Here is an 18138-nt window from a genome sequence, read left to right on the forward strand (position 1 = left end):
AGCAACAAAATGGCAGATGAAATTCAATGTTAATAAACGCAAAATAATGCACATTGGAAAACATAATTCCAACAATACATCTAAAACAATGGGGTCTAGATCAGCTGTTATCACTCAAGAAAGAGATGTTGGAGTCATTGTGGATAGTTCTCTGAAAACATCCACTCAATGTCCAACAGCAGTTAAAGAAGCTAACAGAATGATGGGAATTGTTAAGAAAGGGATAGATAAGAAGACATATCAGCCTGGAAAAGAGATGACTAAGGGGGGAATATGATTGAGGTCTATAAAATCACAACTGGTGTGGAGAAAGTAAATAGGGAATTGTTATTTACTCCATCTCATAACATCAGAACTAGGGGTCACCAAATGAAATAGGCAGCAGGTTTAAAACAATCAGAAGGAAATATTTCTCCACACAGTACAGTCAACCTGTGGAACTCTTTGCCAGAGGATGTTGTGAAGGACAAGACTATGTCAGGGTTCAAAAAATAACTAGATAAGTTCATGGAGGATAGGTCAATCAATGGCTATTAGCCAGAATGGATAGGGATGGTGTTCCCAGACTTTGTTTGCCAGAAGCTGGGAATGGGAGACAGGGGATGGTTCACTAGATTACCTGTTCTGTTCATTCCCTCTGGGGCACCTGACACTGACCACTGTGGTAAGACAGGATACTGGGTAAGATGGACGTTTGGTCTGACCCAGCATGGCTGTTCTTATATTCTGAGAATTCGGTGGTGAGTGAGGAAATAAAAATTCAGAGCCCTTGGTGGGGACATAGTTTTTTATCAGCCCATTTGAAAGTTGGTGTTACTATTGCTGGAGTCTGCTGAACAGTCTCTGTCAGATCTGACAGGTAGCACAATTTTGGTTGGCATTGCTGACTGCAGAATGCCCAGTAACTTGCGCTCTTCTTCAAGCGCTTGCTCATGTCGATTCCAGCTAGGTGTATGCGTGATGCATGCACAGTCATCAGAAAGTTTTTTGCCTAGCAGCACCCATCGGGTTTGGCTGTGAAGCACCCTGGAGTGGCTCCTCCATGGTGCTCAATATATGACCCTGCCGACCTGGCGCCTCCTTCTTAGCCCCAGTGATGGTTGTTGGAACTGCAGTAGCTTGCTCCTGCCAGTACTCGGCTTATTCTTCTAGCTTTGTGTATGGTTGTTAATAGATGTAGTTTTCATAATGTCAGGTTTCAGAGTAGCAGCCGTGCTAGTCTGTATCTGCAAAAAGAACAGGAGTACTTAAATTTGTTAGTCTCTAAGGTGCCACAAGTACTCCAGTTTTCATAATGTTTGTAGTTTATAGTTAAGTTAGTAATTTAAGAGTGAGGGGTTCCTCCCCCCCACCCCACCTTTCTATTCTCCCCTTGGGGCTCAGGTCATGCCTCGATCCAAAGGTTTCAAACCCTGCAAGTCTTGCCACAAGCCCATGCCAACAGGCGACCCCCATGACTCTTGTCTCAAGTGTCTGGGGGAGGCACACGAGTCGGACTGGTGCAAGATTTGCAAACGGTTCCATCCCAGAACTAAAAAGGAGCAGGACTTGTGTTTAAAACAGCTCCTTATAGAGGCGGCACTGACACCGCAGCCTGCCTAGGGGCAGCAGGACCCAGCGCAGAGATCATTGGCGCAGAGTGCTCCAGCCTCCGTTAGAGAAGCAGGGCCAAGGAAAGACTCTGGGCACAGAGATCCTCGGTACCATTGGTCGCCGGCACCAAAGCCAGTAGAATCTACCCGGCACCGGTCTCACTCTCCGGAGCCACAGAAGCGGCACTGGAAGCAGGACAGAGGTCTATCTCTGGGACCAAGACCTGCTGCACTGGAGACTGCCTCTGCAGTGCATCCCGTGGAGGAGCACCAGGCATGAAAAGCTCAGGAGCTGGCACCATCTACTTCAGCCGTGTAAAGGAGACCATCAAGTCTGGTGCTGTTGGACTTCCTGAGCCAGATGGTAGAGGTGGAGCTACCATCCACCACAGACACCTTCGAAGCCATGAGGGACTTAATTGCCATGATGGCGCCATCGTCCCCAGTCCCCCAGGAGAAGCCTCCAGCACCGTAGTGCGCAGCACCGTCTCAAGGCAAGCCCACAATGATGCATGCACTGGCATCTCTGAGGCCACCGGAGAGAAGCCATTGCTCTGAGTACCAGCGCCACTCTGGCCCGCAGCACCAGTTGGACTTGCATCAATGATCCCACTCGCGGCACTACTCCATCGCAGCACTGCTCCCCGACATGGTGGAGGTCCTGCTCCCGGCACCAGTCATCCAGGAACCGGTCCAAATACTTTGGAGCAGAGCCAGAGCCAGTCAGTCCATAAGAGGCCTGACGTGGATGCAGGGCCATGGCTCGCGCAGAGGCAGGGACCAGTGCAGTTGCTATTTTGGACCCTCTGGGCATACCACTAGGCTCAGGGCACCATATCTAAGGGCTCCCAGTCTGTATTATCCAAGCACAGGGCACTGATGGCTTTGGCTAGCTGCCCCACTCCTACAGTGCTGACATAACACCGGCCACCCTATCTTCCCAGGAGCCAACCCTTACTCCCATAGTGGATCCTGGGGTAGTTGACTCAGCACAAGAGGTAGGGCAGGATGCCCCAAGGGATCAGGAGGGTCAGGACGAACCTGTTGTGTCCCTCTCCCACCCCTCCACTGGCCTCATCGTACTCCGTGAATGAGGCGGTTGTGGGGACCTCCATCTTAGGGCCGCCCCCCAAAGACAACTGCGCCCACCAGGACCTGCTGTACAGGGTGGTGCGTAATATGGGCCTGCAAGCTGAGGAGGTGATAGAGCTGCAGGACCCGATGATGGACATCCTGGCCCCGGAAGGTCCATCAAGGGTGGTTTTGCCTCTTATTAAGACCATTCAGGCCAACACCAAAACCTTGTGGCAGACCTCAGCCTCTATTCCTCCAATTGTAAAGGGTGTTGAGTGGAAATACTTTGTCCCCTCTAAGGGTTATGAGTACCTCTATACGAATCCGCAGCCCTGCTCATTGGTGGTGGTGGCGGTGAACGAATGTGAGAGGCAGGGGCAGCAAGGCCCTACCCCCAAGTCCAAGGACTCTAAAAGACTAGATCTTTTCGGCCGGAAGGTCTACTCTACCGGAGTTTTGCAGCTCAGGATTGCTAACTAGCAGGCAATCCTGAGCAGGTACAGCTTTAACTCCTGGAACTCTGTGTTGAAGTTCAGAGAGCTGGTACCTGCGGAGGGGTTGGGGCTATAGTTGAGGAGGGTAAGGCAGTGGCATGGACCTCATTACAGGCCTCACTGGATGCTGAAGACTCAGCATCACGCACCTTGCCCTCCGGTATCGCCATGAGGCACAGCTCATGGCTGCAGGCCTTGGGGCTGCCACCCGAGGTACATCAGACCCTCCAGGCCATTTGATGGAGTGGGCCAGTTTCAGAGCAGATTGACTCTAGGCTACAGAGCCCTAAAGACTCGAGGGCTACACTGAAGTCGGTGGGGGTCCATACTCCGGCTACTCAGTGGAAACACTAAGCTGCAGCCCTCTCAGTGTCCCTACCTGCCACATCCTAGACAGGACTTCTCTAGGAAGCATGGTAGGAACAGTAGGCACAAGCAGTCCCAGCCCTCATCCAACCAGGGCCAGATATGCACTTCTTTGGTCTCTAATCAGGCCTTTTCAAGGTGTGCCCAGGACAACGTACCAGACTATGGACCAGATCATCACCCATTTCCTGAATAGTCTATCCCACTTCTACCATGCTTGGTCCCAAATAACATCAGACTGCTGGGTTCTTTGCATAGTAGAAGTGGGCTATTCTCTCCAATTCTACTCTTTCCCTTCCTCCCATCCCCACGCCCCTGTCCCTCTTCAGGGACCCTCTCTCTCATGAGCATTTCCTTGTACAGGGGCAGTGGAGGAGGTACCTCTCATGAGCATTTCCTTGTACAGGGGCAGTGGAGGAGGTACCTCAGGAGCTAAAGGGCAAGGGATTCTACTCCAGCTATTTCCTAATCCCCAAAGCCAAAGGGGGTCTCTGACCCATCCTCGATCTACGAGGCCTCAACAGATTCATGAAGAAGTTGAAGTTCTGCATGGTCTCCTTGAACTCAATTATTCTATCTCTCAATCCAGGAGACTGGTAGGCCGCCCTCGATGTCAAGGATGCTTACTTCCACATATCCATGAAACTTTCAGTGGACACTCTGATCACGTTACCACCACTGTTCCTGGACCTAATCAACCAGGACCATGGTCGCCTTAGTCACCCAAACCTCCAGTCTCTCCACTTCATGGCCCGGAAGCTTCATGGCTAAACCCTATGGAACTCGTGTGCTCAGAGTTGGTCAGGGAAGTTCTTCCCGGCAGCAGGAAGCCCTCCACTAGGGCCACCTATCTGGCAAAGTGGAAAAGGTTTGGGACCTGGTGCCCCCAGGGCTGTACTCCATCGTTGCAGGCCCCCATTCCTGTCATCCTGGAGTACTTGTTACACCTCAAGCAGCAAGGGCTGGCTGTTTGTTCCATCAATGTGTACCTGGCAGCTATCTCTGCATTCCACCCGGTAGCAGCCGGTTGCTCCATCTTTGCCAACCCCATGGTTGGCCACTTCCTCAGGGGCCTGGAGCATCTTAACCCACAGGTTCGGCAGCTGATCCCTGTGTGGGATCTCAACCTCGTTAGTTCCAAACTGATGGGACCTCCGTTTGAACCACTGGCAACCTGTTCACTCCTGTATCTATCATGGAAGGTTGTCTTTCTAGTTGCCATTACTTCGGCAAGGAGGGTCTTGGAATTTAAGGCCCTCACCTCTGACCCTCCATACATGGTCTTCTTCGAGGACAAGGTGCAGCTTAGGCCTCCCTCGGCTTTTCTTCCAAAGATTGTGTCCCAATTTTACTCCAACCAGGATATTTTCCTGCCTGTGTTCTACCCTAAACCTCATGCAAGCAGCCAAGAGGAAAGGCTCCACTCTCTGGACTTTTGACAGGCACTCGCTTTTTACATCGAACACATGACGCTGTTCCGGAAGTCAAAACAGCTATTTGTGGCAGTGGCTGACCATATGAAAGGTCTCCCAGTCTTGCCACAGAGGATCTCATTGCGGATTACCTTCTGCATCCGCACCTGCTACAAATTAGCCAACGTTTCAGCCCCGGCTCTCACGGCCCATTCTATGGGCACTCGAAGAAGAAAAAACAGTTATTCACTTTCTTGTAACTGTTGTTCTTTGAGATGTGTTGCTCATGTCTATTCCAGATCCACCTGCCTTCCCCTCTACTGGAGTAGCCAACAAGAAAGAACTGAGGAGGCACTGGGTCGGCAGGGTCAAATATAGAGTGCTATGGAAATGCCACCCCAGGGGGCTCCACAGCCAACCCGATGGGTGCTGCTAGGGGAAAAACTTTCTGACGACTGTGCATGCGGCACACACACACCTAACTGGGATGGATATGAGCAATAGATCTCGAAGAACAACAGTTATGAGAAGGTGAGTAAACATTTTTTTGATTCCTTGACTTCTTTAAGTGGTATCTGCAGAGCGTCTGCCACCCATTTTATGAGGTCCTGAAATGGTGGGAAATCACTGATCATAGGCAGGAGTGGAGGCTTAACTTCCTCAACATCTGATGACAAGGAATGGTAATTTTTCCTCATCTGCCCTAGCTTCCTGCTCCTAGAATGCCTCCTTCTGCTGAAGAATGGGCTGTGGTGGAGGGGACTGTATGTCTCTTATCCTGATGGGTTCTGCTGTACAGTCTTAGACTTGCTTCTGAAGTTCATGCCCCCTTGTGGTGATACTCCGAAGGAGTTACTTGAAGTGGAGCAGCCCTAAGGCCACTACGCGAAGATGACAAGGTTACTCAACTTGTGCAATAAACTGTCAAAATGTGCATCAAAATGCCTTGGAAATTTTTTGTCATTATGCCACCCAGAGGTCCCAGGTATTGCTATTGGGGTGGGGGTGGGGGCGTAGTAGAGGGGATGGGGAGTATCATCCAAAGTTGTTCCCACTAGCTATGATGTCTTACCTGAAATGCCTCTCTCTGTGGGTATCAAACAACGAGTTCTCAAATGGCTGGGTAGGAAAGCCCAAGAGAGAATAGATTAAAGGGAAGTCTCCATTATCATCCTCAACATCATCTAGTGGAGGTGCCCCAGGCAAAAAAGGCAGTGATTCGGGCAATATGGGGAACAGATGGGAGTCCAGTGACTGAGTAGGTCTCAGTACAAAGAGACAATCTGTACCTATGAGCACCAGGAAGGCAGACATTCCTGACTGCTCTGAGTTCCAATAGGTTGATATGCAGACTGGCTTCCTGAGGTGCTCATCTACCCTGAATTGGGAGGGTACTGAGGTGTTCTACTCACCCTAACAGTGATGTGTCTGTTGTCTCAGATATTGTTGGAGCTGGTCAGATGAAAGGGACACCCGCACAGACACTGAATGGATTTTTTCATCAGTCTAGGGAATTCTTCACGTGGAGGGGAACTGTAACTGTTTGTCCATGTTATCTCTGGTGGAGGAACAGATCGTTGTGAACAAGCCCTGAAAGCAGCAAAGGTACAGACTTGCAAGTGCAATCACAAAGGTGAAAGCTGCCATATGACCAAGGAGTTGCAAACATTTCTTACTGTAGCATGGGAGGTTCCTTGAATTGTCCCAATCAGGTTTGCCAAAGTTATGAATCTGTATGTGGAAAGGAAGGCCCTGGTTGCCAACAAATCCAAATATGCTACTGTGAATTCTCTGTCAGGGGTTAACATGGATTTTTTTACGTTTAGTTAGATACCCAATTCCTGAAAGACAGAGAGAGCTGTCTTGGTGGAAGTTAATACTGTAGCGTAAGATCAGTCCTTGAGTACCCTGTTGTCAAGTTATGGGAAGACTAAAATTGCTTCTTGTCGAAGGCAAGCAGTTACTACTGCTAGAACCTTTGAGAACATCACTGCAGCCAAAGAGAGGCTGAAAGGAAGTCTCTATATGGAAATAGGCATCCTGTAAGTTGAAGGCCAGAAATCAATCTCCTGTCTTTATTGAAGGAATTACAGCTGCCAGAGTCACCATCCTGTACTTATGAGACTTTACAAATTTGTTCAGTTGTCTTAGATCTAAGATCAGTCTTCATCATCCGTCCTTTTGTGGCACAAAAAAATACTTTGAATAAAACCGTTTCCCCCCTGTGAGGAGATGGGACCAATTTTACTGTTCCTAAACAAAAGAGAAAAGTGGAACTCTTGACTCAGTTCAGTCTCATGAGATGGATCCCTGAAGAGGAATGGGGAAATGGGGGTGGGACGGAGGAAGGAAGGGACGTACAGTGGATTGTGTAGCCCAATGTTATAACCTCCATGACTCCCTTATCTATTGTAAAATGCTGTCAGACCTTCCGAAAATGGGAAAGGAGGTATCCAGAAGTGCCAAGATGGGCACAGTGTTGCAGCTTGCAAACTAGAGGTGACAGAGGAGTTGAGCCCTCCACCAGCCCATCAAAACTGTTGTTTTGATCATGACTGGGTACTTGTGAGAAGCTCTTTTCCTCTGGAATTTTCGTCTGTTCTTAGAGGGTTCAGTGGTTCTGTGAAATCCAGAGAACTGGGTCAGGCATGATCTTTGAGCAGTTTGAGACCTGCTAAATTCTCCTTTTGTTTGTTCTGTGTATACCCAGAGACATCAACATGGCCCTTGAGTTCTTCAGAAAGTGTGAGGACTCATCCACAGTCCCAGAGAAGAGCTTCTGACCATCAAATGGGAGGTCCTCAATAGTATTCTGAATCTCTTTCGAGAACCCTGACAGCTGGAGTCATAACGCTCTGCACATGACAACCATTGTGGAGACAGATCTAGCGGCAGTGTTCAGGGCATTTAAAGATGTTTGGAGAGAAGTTCTGGCTAATAACTGACTCTCCTTACTGATGCCCTGGAAGAGCTCTCTATGATCCTGTGGAAGATGTTCAATAAAGGTTGCAAACTTGTTCTAATTTATTAAGTCCTAACTGTACATGAATGCCTGACAGTTTGCAAACCAAAATTGTTGGGGTGTGGATGTGTATGCCTTTCGGCCAAAAAAATCCTACCTCTTCTGGTCCTTATTGTACAGGGTAGACCTGGAGAAATGCTGCTTATCCCGACTCATTTAAAGTATCCACCACCAGGGAATTAGATGGGGGGAAAACAAAAATTCTGAGTCCCTGGAGGGAACATAATATTTCTTATCCATTTACAAGTTGGTGGGATGGTGGCAGGAGTTTGCCACAGTCTTTGATGGATCCAGAAATGCTTGATTAATGGGAGCACAACTTGCGTGGGTGTTGCCAACTGCAGAATGTCCAGAAGCTTGTGTTGTGAGTCTTTAATTTCTAAAGAGGTATCTAGAAGGTGTCAGCCACCCTTTTCACAAGATGCTGGACTTGGTGAAAATCAGCAGCCACTGATGGTGGTGGTGGTGGTGACTGCTTCATCTGGAGATGATTACAAAACAGGAGTTTGAGAGGTGGCCTCTTTGCCTGCCCTAGCCTCCCGTTTTTCAAAGGTATTCTTGCGTTGGGGTTTGGTGGAAGGAAACTGCGCAACCCTACTCTCCTGGTGAAATAAAGCCAAAGGTCTGGCAAATTGCTGTTGTTATGCTGCCCAAGGATACCAGTATGGCCACTTGTGGGGGGAGGGGAAGGGGCTCATACATGAGTAGAGGTGGTACAGGACTGATTCTATCCTCCCTGATGTGGGTTCTTGACGAAATATGGGTTCCTGCAATTATGTGGAGGGGAACCCCCCACTGATAAGGTGGAGACTGATTGAATGTCTCCTTCATTCTCCTCAATGTCCTCCAATGAGGAGATGCAGCAGAAAAGGGCAGAAAATCCTGTGGCTCCAGGAAGCAATGGTAATCCAGAGACTGGAGTCTTGGTCGTTTGGTACCCATAAATAGTGGGGACAATGGCTCATCTAACACTGACAAGGCCTTGGAGTAGCAAAATTCCTGCTGTACTGAGTCTGTTGGTATCAATGTAGCAGTTGAGGTTGACAGTACCGTTGATCTGGAGTACGTAGGTGCCAGGGCCAAAGGTGCCTGGTGCTGCAATTTTGCCAGTAGTGATGGAGCTGAGTGAGAAAGTACCATTGGTAAGCCTGATGCAGATGATGCCATGCTAGAAGAATGTATGTCCAGGGCTTCTGTGTCCTTCACAGATGGTACTGTAGCCTGCTGGAGTCATGCTTCTCCTAAGTGCTCCAGGATCTCACAGCCCCATTGGTACCAGAAGAAAAGTCTTTCACCTCCATGGTATCGAGTTGACAGGTTGAAGCCTATGACACTGTAGACTTAGTGGAGATCCAGGCGTTTGGGGAGCTGGCTCCTGGTAGTGAGAGACCGAGGTCGTCTTCTTTGGATCCTTCCTCTAAGTCAGTTTTCCTCAAACTTTGTCCATTGCGCCCCTTATGGTCAGGTGTGTCTGCAGTCTTTAAACAATCCCGGCCTTGGTTTTCCAGCTGGGTCACTAAGTAGTTCAGATCCCCTTCTGGGGGTTTATTGCTCTCCAATTGTAGGCCACTTCCCCAGTAACCTATGGGTGGGACCTAGGCCTGCCCATTACTCCCAGCCTAGGGACCCTCAGAATAGCAGCCATGTGCTGCCATGTCCCTTTATCTGAACTGATTTCAGTTCCCATGGCCACTTCCCCAAGGTGCCAGCCTTCAGCAATGTGTCAATACTTTTTGAAGGGCTGAAGTTTTGTATTCAGTCCCAGCAGCAAACCAGAAGCTCCTTTTTGCTCTCCTGGTCCCTGCCAGCACTGATCTGTTCATGGTGCTGCAGTTTCCTTTGGCCAGCCAGAAGCACCAACTGGAATCCTCTGGCTCCAGCAAGGAACTGACTGTCTCTGCAGCTCCTTTTTATATGGTTCTCTGAGGCCCTGATTGGCTGCTCCCTGCAGCCTCTCTGATTGGTTAGAACTTTTTAGCCTCCCTCTGATTGGCTACTTCCTGTGCAGGCTCTCTAGACTGCTTCGAGGACTTGTTCCTCTCCTGGGACAGGCGTGGCCTAAGGCCTCCCTGAGAGGGCATCTCGGCCTAGTCCATCCATCACACAATCCCATGATTGCTGCAGTGTGCGCCAACAATAAGAATTGGATTTTTTTGCACTAAAACTCTGACTGATAACAACAAAAATAAAACATCAACCATTAGAACTCTCCTTGCATTTTGGTCTGTTTGTACTGACAGATGGTAGGTTGGATTCCATTGCATACACTGCGAAAGAGAAGATTTACACACATTAGATAGTAGGAGAGCTATAACCTGACATTCCATTTTCCTAAAAATGTGCATAATGTACATAATTTATTTGATAATAAATATAATAAAAATACCTACCCCTGGAAATTCTAGCTATACTTTAGTAACCAGATCACAACTTTAAAAATGTCGTAATGTGATAGCAACACAGAAGCGCATTTGCAAAACCTTCTATGGAGAGCTCCTCCTATCATAGTAAGAAAGTAATTAAGTCTACACGCAAACCACAAATAGTGAAAACTGAGAAAAACAGGAAGAATATTTTAAAGAAAAGAAAAAATGTCATTTATCTTCAGGCAGACATTAAACTCTTGCATACCTGATCTAAGTTTGATAGACTGTTTGGATCTTGACTGAGAGCCTGGTATTGGCCCCGAAGTTTGTCTCCTGCAGCAATCTTTCTGAACTTCTTAAGATCCACAACATATAAGGCACTACAAAAACAAAAATTCATTAAGTTTTGCATAATTTGACATATCTATTAGAAACTGGAAAAAACTTGATAACAAGGAGGCAAATACTGTGCCTGCATTAAAGGAATGTTATTTTAAATAACTAGCTGAAGCCCCAACACAAGAAGTGAACTCAGCATGTGCTAATCAATCTACCACATGGATTTAGGGTGGATAAAAAGAAATCAATTAAAAAAAATTAATCAGATTTTTTCATGTGTTATTTAAATTTTAAGTTTTTCTTAAAAATAAACCTGTTTAAAATGAAATCTGAATTTAATACAAAAATGTTAAGCCTAAAATTATTATAATCTCTTAACATTTAAATAAAAATAAACATGCTGAATCCATAAGCCTCTATCAAAAACTTTGAGTTAAAAGCTGTTTTTCTATGTAGACAGAGAATCAGGGGGAAAACTAACTTTTGAGGTTAAGCTTTATAAATGTCACAATAAGTCATGTACCATATTGACGGCTTGATCCTGTGAAGGACCCAAGGGCTGTGCTACTGGGTGCAAGAGACTAACAAAGGCATCATAGATGTTGGGACCCAGACTCTGACACCAGGAGACACCATCATGTATCTCATCCGGATCATTCAATAAGTCCATCTGTGTGCGCTCATTCTCCTATTTTACAGCTTCTCCCTACTTGAACTCTGGCTCAGTTGTCAAATTATGAATATCTATGCCTTCACCCATCATGGAAACTTACTCTCCGGTTCATGGAAAAATACTGATCTGCCCAGTAACTATCAGCCCTTACTTCTGGATGGTTCTCAGCATTTCAGGTAAATGACCCTTCTCTGTGTCCTTGCATATGTATGCAGACAGAGAAGCAAACAGAAACCCATTAATTTCTCAATTGCTTTCCTTTCTGTCTCTAAACAAATAAAATATTGAAGTCTAAAAGATATGTAGATTATACAAGCAGAATTTTTAGATTGTTGTGAGTTCGTTTTCTGTAGGGGTGAGAGTTATGAAAACAAGGCAGAAGGAGCAGAGTGTGCAACCAGAAAGAAGCAACACTGGTGTCAAAGCAGGACACTTTGTGAAGAAGGGACAAAATTCTTCACAATGCAGCCCGAGACATGGTTCACTCATTATGACCAGGCTACTTTTCCACCTGGCAGAAGAGAGTGTGCTAGAAGGTTACTGGATACAATATATGAGAAGGAAATTGAACAATGTGCCGAAAAATTGGAGAGAAATTTGTTAATCTGAATCTTGATGGGTGGAGCAATGTACACAATGATCCAGTAATATGTGCTTGTGTGACAAGAGAATATGGAGTTGTCAATCTTGCAAAAACAACTGATACAGCAGAATATTTAAAAGTAGCAGCAATGGAAGTAGAAGTAAAAGCTATAACAAACTGTGAACAAAAATTCAAGTGTGTAGCTTTGTCATAGGCAGTGTTGCAAAAGTAGCACAGATAGGAAGAAATTTAGAGAAAGATAATAAAAGAACCTGAAACTTATAACATATAGGTGCAGTACTCATTTGATGAATCTTTTTAGCTTAATATATAAGTACAACTCCAGGAACAAAGGAAAATGCTGCTGAAATTGCAAAATACTTCTGTAACAACCACTTTGCTTTGGCTTCACTGAAAAGAGCAGGAGCACCCAAACTAATTCTCTGCCAAGATGTACAGCGGAACTCAGTGGTTGACTGTTTTGAGCTATTTATTAAGAACTGAGCTATTTTGATGATAATTTGTGAAAAAAATTGTGACAAAATAAATGGAAGTATCACAGACTAAGTAGTCAACAGCAGACTAAAGAGAAACATAGAAGATATGCTGAATAAACTGAAACCTATTTCGATAGCCGAGTCAAACTGCAGAAAGATGGTTGCTATTGCTGATGCTGTTGAAATTTGGAAAGATCTTCAGCAGACGTTGAAGAAATAAATAAGTTAAATTACAGGCAGTAAAAAAAAAAAAGAAAAAGGATGGAACAAGCACTTACTCCACCTCATTTGCTTGCCAATATTCTCAACCCAAAGTACCAGGATCAATGTCTAACTGCTGAAAAAAAGAAGATGCTTCTATGACATGGGCATCACCCATCAGTCATGCCAAAAGTAATAAAATTATATGGCTGGAGTGATCCATTTAAGTAATACATGTCTCCTGACTGATGTTCTAAAGAAAGTCACTGAACTGGTGAAGTCACTAGCTAAGTACCTGAAACCAGAGTTTGTTGAAGTATTAAACCAGCTTTTGACAGCAGCAGCCTATTCTGCAGGCACAAAATATATTTTCTTCATTTGGATGAATTCATTCAAAGCTGAGAAATCAATTGGGATTTGAAACAGCAGGAAAACTGGTCTGTCTTCCAGTCTATAAATAAAAATGAGGAGGGAGGGGATGAGAACCACTAGTTTGAAAAAAGTCTGAAGGACAGACTAAGTAACTTAGGAGACTGTTGTCTCATTTTCAAGAGATTCAAGAACTTAAGATCAACTCACTTTCAGTTAGAGATGGTTGAAATTTTTCCCAGGATAACCTGAAAAAATCAGTTTAATTTACTGACTACAGTGAATCTCTCTGTTTATTAAATTATTTAGTTGTATATATGTAACATGTTTTGTATATCATTCACCATTTTCTAACATACTAAAAATGTACAGTTAATAAGAATCTGAAAGTATTAAGCTACATAATTGCTTAAATAAATGCATATCATCCTACGTGGCAAAAGATGTACCAAATGTAGCGTAAAGGTTCTATTTAGCTGTAAATCAAAATGTTTTAATGGTTATATTGACCAATGACAATGCACCTTTCTTTAGAAAATAACTGCAGTACAAATGGAAAAGTTCATTAAAATTGATTATTTAAATCAAAACTTTCCACTTAAGTGATTTAAATCATGATTTAAATCAATCCATGTTGCATTGATTTTATGCTTTATTTCCATCTCTCTCAGGATATGTAAGACTATTTGATTGTTATTGAATACCTTACTGACAAAAGACCAAAATTTTAAACATTTCTACAAATAGTCCAAAAATATAAATTAATGTTCAACCTTATGTGGTATTTCCTTCTTCCAAGATGTGATGCCCAATACCCTGATTTCCAGAAACGGTACCCATCCATTTCTGTGCGACTGTCACAAAAGGGGACATATCCATAGGGAGCTCCATTTAGATCTATATCTCTAAGTTCTTTGAGGTCACTTCTCACAATCTAAACAAGAGAAAAACAGGAAACACTTCTATTTAGCAGTTTAATGTTGTTTTGCCCCCTTTATATAGATATATTCCAAGTGACAACTGTACTACACAGATTTTTGACAGAAATTAGTCTAGTCTGTTAGACTAATAGTCTGTTACAACATGTTTATCTAGTTACTGCTTGGGCAAAATGCATACTTTTTTTTATTACTGTGGTAGGGTCAGCCTCTGCAGCACATCTCTGTGGCCTGCTTCCCAGTTGGGTCTGATAACTGACCCCAACCACCTGATTCCCAGTCAATCAGGATCAGCTGGAGGCAGCTGGGGGAGATGAGCGGTCACAGGTGAGGCTAGCCAGCCTGGGACAGGTTATTATGTACAGCTTCAGTTGATCATATTTAGGCTTGGAAGGATTAGATTTTTATTGGTAAATGTCAGTAAACATCGATTTCACCATACACACACAAATGAATGAAAACATATTTCCATCAATAATAACTGAAACTTACAGATAGGAAAAATAAGAAAGATGCTACTTGAGAACTTAAGAGTTTGATTTAAAGATGTTTACTTTATATATTTTGACCTGTGATACTGACAATGTGTTTAATAGTTGCAAAAAATTTAACTTCTTGAATCTGTGTCTACTGTCATTAAATAATTGTCTGACACACCTACTAATTTCCTGCAACTTCAAAACTTTAAATCAACAAAAATTTAAAAAATGCTTAAACCCCATAATTTTGCACAAATAGGCAAAAAGGCTTTAAAACAAAAATATATAGATGCCAAAATTATAAAAATTGAATTCTGCCAAGCCTCACATTTAATAACTATAAGAAATAATAAGTAAAAAGCATCATCTCTGATTTATAGACCAACATTTTTGGATGCCCAAGCTGACACACCTTAAAGAGGCATGATTTCCAAAAAGTGACAAGCACCTCCCTTCTGAAAATCAGGACTGTTAGGTATGTCAGTTTGGCCACCCAAAAATTGTGGCACCCAAATCATTAGTCACCTTTGCAAATCTAGGCCATATAATAGCCTTACCTTTCAGAAAGGTTCTGAAGATGCTTTACAAACAGTATCTATTCAGCACCAAAACGCTTACAAAAAGTATCCTGGGATTTTTAATGAACACGTGATCAAAACTTCAGCATCACATCCATTTGAGACAGCACAATGGCTCCAAGTCTATGGTGTAAAGGTATTACTTCATTAATGAGTAAAAAGGGCTGCATACTGAATTTTGGACACCACATCATGCAGCACCTTCAGTAATGCTTAGTGATGGCCAATCCAGTTATTGAGACCTGATGAGATCAATATCTGAGACAGGATATCTACATGGATGGTAAAGGGTTGACATGAACCAATGCAAAACCCTGCTTTCAGATGTATTTTTCTAAAATTGTTTCCTACCTGGTCGGCATCAACAAATATTATTTTGTACACAGCCAGTGGAAAAAGAACATCCAGAAAAAGAATTTTGTAACCCCAGATAATTCTTTGCTTTTCAGTCTGTTGATGAAGCCAGCGGGGCCACTTATATTGTACTAGTTCATACTGGAATCCATATTCTTTGGCCATGTGAGGAATAACCTCCTAGAAATGGAAAAAGAAAAAAACATAACTTTATACAGTGCAAATGCACAGAGGTTAAGTGACTTGTGCTAGGTCACACGGCAAAGCTGGCGTTGTTGATACCCAAACCCATAACTCCAAACTCCCATTTCTGTAAGTTAACCAACAGATAATGCTCTCAGTTATAACCATTCTTGTTGTCCCTATCCTATATATAGTCTCCCCCTCATCACATCCCTTTTTTTTAATGCCCCCAACTGATTTTTCTTTTTTTTTTCTTTTCTTTTTTTTTTTTTATCTTTTAGGGTCAGGACATACTGATTAACACCATAATTATGCACGAAATTGTTTTATAAATGGAGTCTGATGCAAAATGAAACTAACTACAACAACAGTTGGTGCACTTAACATGCTTCAGCTGCTCTGACAATTTCCATAATTCTAGTGGTATTCCCAACTATATGTATTTTTCTCAAAATGATATAATCTGACAGAATACAAGAAACTTTTAAAATGTACCCATTCTACCTTGGTTTCAGAAGGAAAAAAAGATCTTAATGTCTCCATAATGTAATGATTTAAATTAATTTAGTGATTTTAAAATCCATTCTAATTATAAAAAATATGATATTCAGTAAAAGCGACAATGCATTTCTATTCATTTTACTACTCTTATTAACAATGCAAGCACAATGAAAAATGGACATTACACTTACCTTAAATGTAGGAGAAAGATAATTTTTCAGAAACCAAAATTTAACAGGTGTCTTGGTATGACGCAGAACGGAAAGCATCATAATTCTGTGGAAAGAAAAGTCTATAATAAACAAATTAATATATTAATGAAATCACATTTCAACCATAACATCAAAAGGGATTTTATAGTTTTAAGACCCATTATATATTAGAAATAAAAACTTGTAGCAAACCTGATTCTATTTATGATTCTTGCTAACACAGTTTAAGCAAGGTTTGACATCCATGATCATAAACTGCATTCTGACATAGATTTTTCTAGATCACTTTTAGACAGCTAAGTCTACACTACACTGGCCAAACTATATTTAAACCACATTAGAAGGAACAGTGTTTAAATAAACATGGGTCTACTAACAAGTTCTATCGTAAGGTACATACATATATGACTGAAATGGAGCTGCTCTGTAATAATTCATAAATACTGTATGTTAACTTGGTTATTGGGATGTTTACTGTATGACTGTATTGGTTTAGTTTAATAGGGACTGTAAGAAAAAACAAGCAGGAAGGAGACAGAATGGCTCAAGATAAGCCACTATTCAGCAAACACTGACAGTGTACAGGACAATGCCAGGTCAGAAAAAGGCCTAGCAAAGCAGAAAATCAGAAAAACGGTGGCAGGTTTAAAAGTAACACTCTCAAGAGAGACAGAAGAGTTGCTTGGGGAAACAAGACCGAGGTACGTGACAGCCTGCCAGAGGAGTCTGAAGAAGCTGATCCTGCCTAAGTTACTATTAGAGGATGGCATGCCTCTCTGTAAGAAAGACATGGGTATAAACAGTTTTCTCTAAATGCTTTGTCCCTCCTGCAAAATAAATAATTTTATTTTAAGAAAGCTATTTTGAATAATTGTAGTTCACTGGTTACAGATTTCAGGAGGGAAGAACTGGAGGTGTCCAAGCTCAGTCAGACCTGCTAGGTAAGAATAGTTGATTCACAAGGTACTACAGCCCTGGGACTAGTCTAGGGGCTTGTGCACACCACTTACGTCAGTATAACTTATGTTGCTCCGGGAATAAGCCACCCTCCTGAATGACGTAAGTTACACCAACCTAACTGCAGGTATGGATAAAGCTATGTCGGCAGGACAGCTTCTCCCGCTGACATAGCTACTGCCTCTTGCAGAGTTGGTTTTATTATGCTGACTGGAGAGCTCTCTACAGTTGGCATGAGCATTTTCACCATCAGACACACTACAGCGGTGCAGCTGCATTGGTGGAGCTGCACTGCTGTATCGCTTCTAGTGTTGACTAGCCCTAAGAGTGGGGAATTACAGAATTCCATTCTGTGGGGATGCACTCAGAGAGAGGATAGAGGGACAGCTATCCCGGTAACAGCATACACAAAGACAATAAGGGAGAATGGAGAGAGATAAATAGTGGTGTCCCCCAGAGATCTGTACTGGGCCCAGTCCTATTTAACATATTTATTAATGATCTGGAAAAAGGAGTAAACAGTGAGGTGGCAAAATTTGCAGATGATACAAAACTACTCAAGATAGTTAAGTCCCAGGCAGACTGTGACAAGCTGCAAAAGGATCTCACAAAACTGGGTGACTGGGCAACAAAATGGCAGATGAAATTTAATGTTGATAAACAAATTAATGCACACTGGAAAACATAATCCTAAGTATACACATACAATGATGGGGTCTAAATTAGCTGTTACCACTCAAGAAAGAGATCTTGGAGTCAATGTGGATAGTTCTCTGAAATCATCCACTCAATGTGCAGTTGCAGTCAGAAAAGCAAACAGAATGTTGGGAATCATCAAGAAAGGGATAGATAAGACGACAGAAAATATCATATTGCCTCTATATAAATCCATGGTATGCCCACATCTTGAATACTGCATGCAGATGTGGTCTTCCCATCTCAAAATTT

The 18138-nt window shown here is 43.3% G+C and overlaps 1 protein-coding gene across 2 annotated transcripts in view; it reads right to left on the bottom strand.

Annotated features, from left to right (window-relative positions):
- UGGT2 (UDP-glucose glycoprotein glucosyltransferase 2) overlaps positions 1 to 18138 on the bottom strand; it is a 292503-nt gene that overhangs the window by 18404 nt on the left and 255961 nt on the right. For both annotated transcript variants that reach the window (XM_030567566.1, XM_030567556.1), the window contains 4 exons: positions 16213 to 16297; positions 15335 to 15517; positions 13762 to 13922; positions 10592 to 10706 (listed from right to left, as the gene is read on the bottom strand). In XM_030567566.1, coding sequence (XP_030423426.1) covers positions 10592 to 10706; positions 13762 to 13922; positions 15335 to 15517; positions 16213 to 16297 — 544 coding nt within the window. The remainder of the gene's footprint in view (positions 1 to 10591; positions 10707 to 13761; positions 13923 to 15334; positions 15518 to 16212; positions 16298 to 18138) is intronic.

The sequence above is a fragment of the Gopherus evgoodei genome, chromosome 1 (genome assembly GCF_007399415.2).
Source record: "Gopherus evgoodei ecotype Sinaloan lineage chromosome 1, rGopEvg1_v1.p, whole genome shotgun sequence".
Classification (NCBI taxonomy): Eukaryota; Metazoa; Chordata; order Testudines; family Testudinidae; genus Gopherus; species Gopherus evgoodei.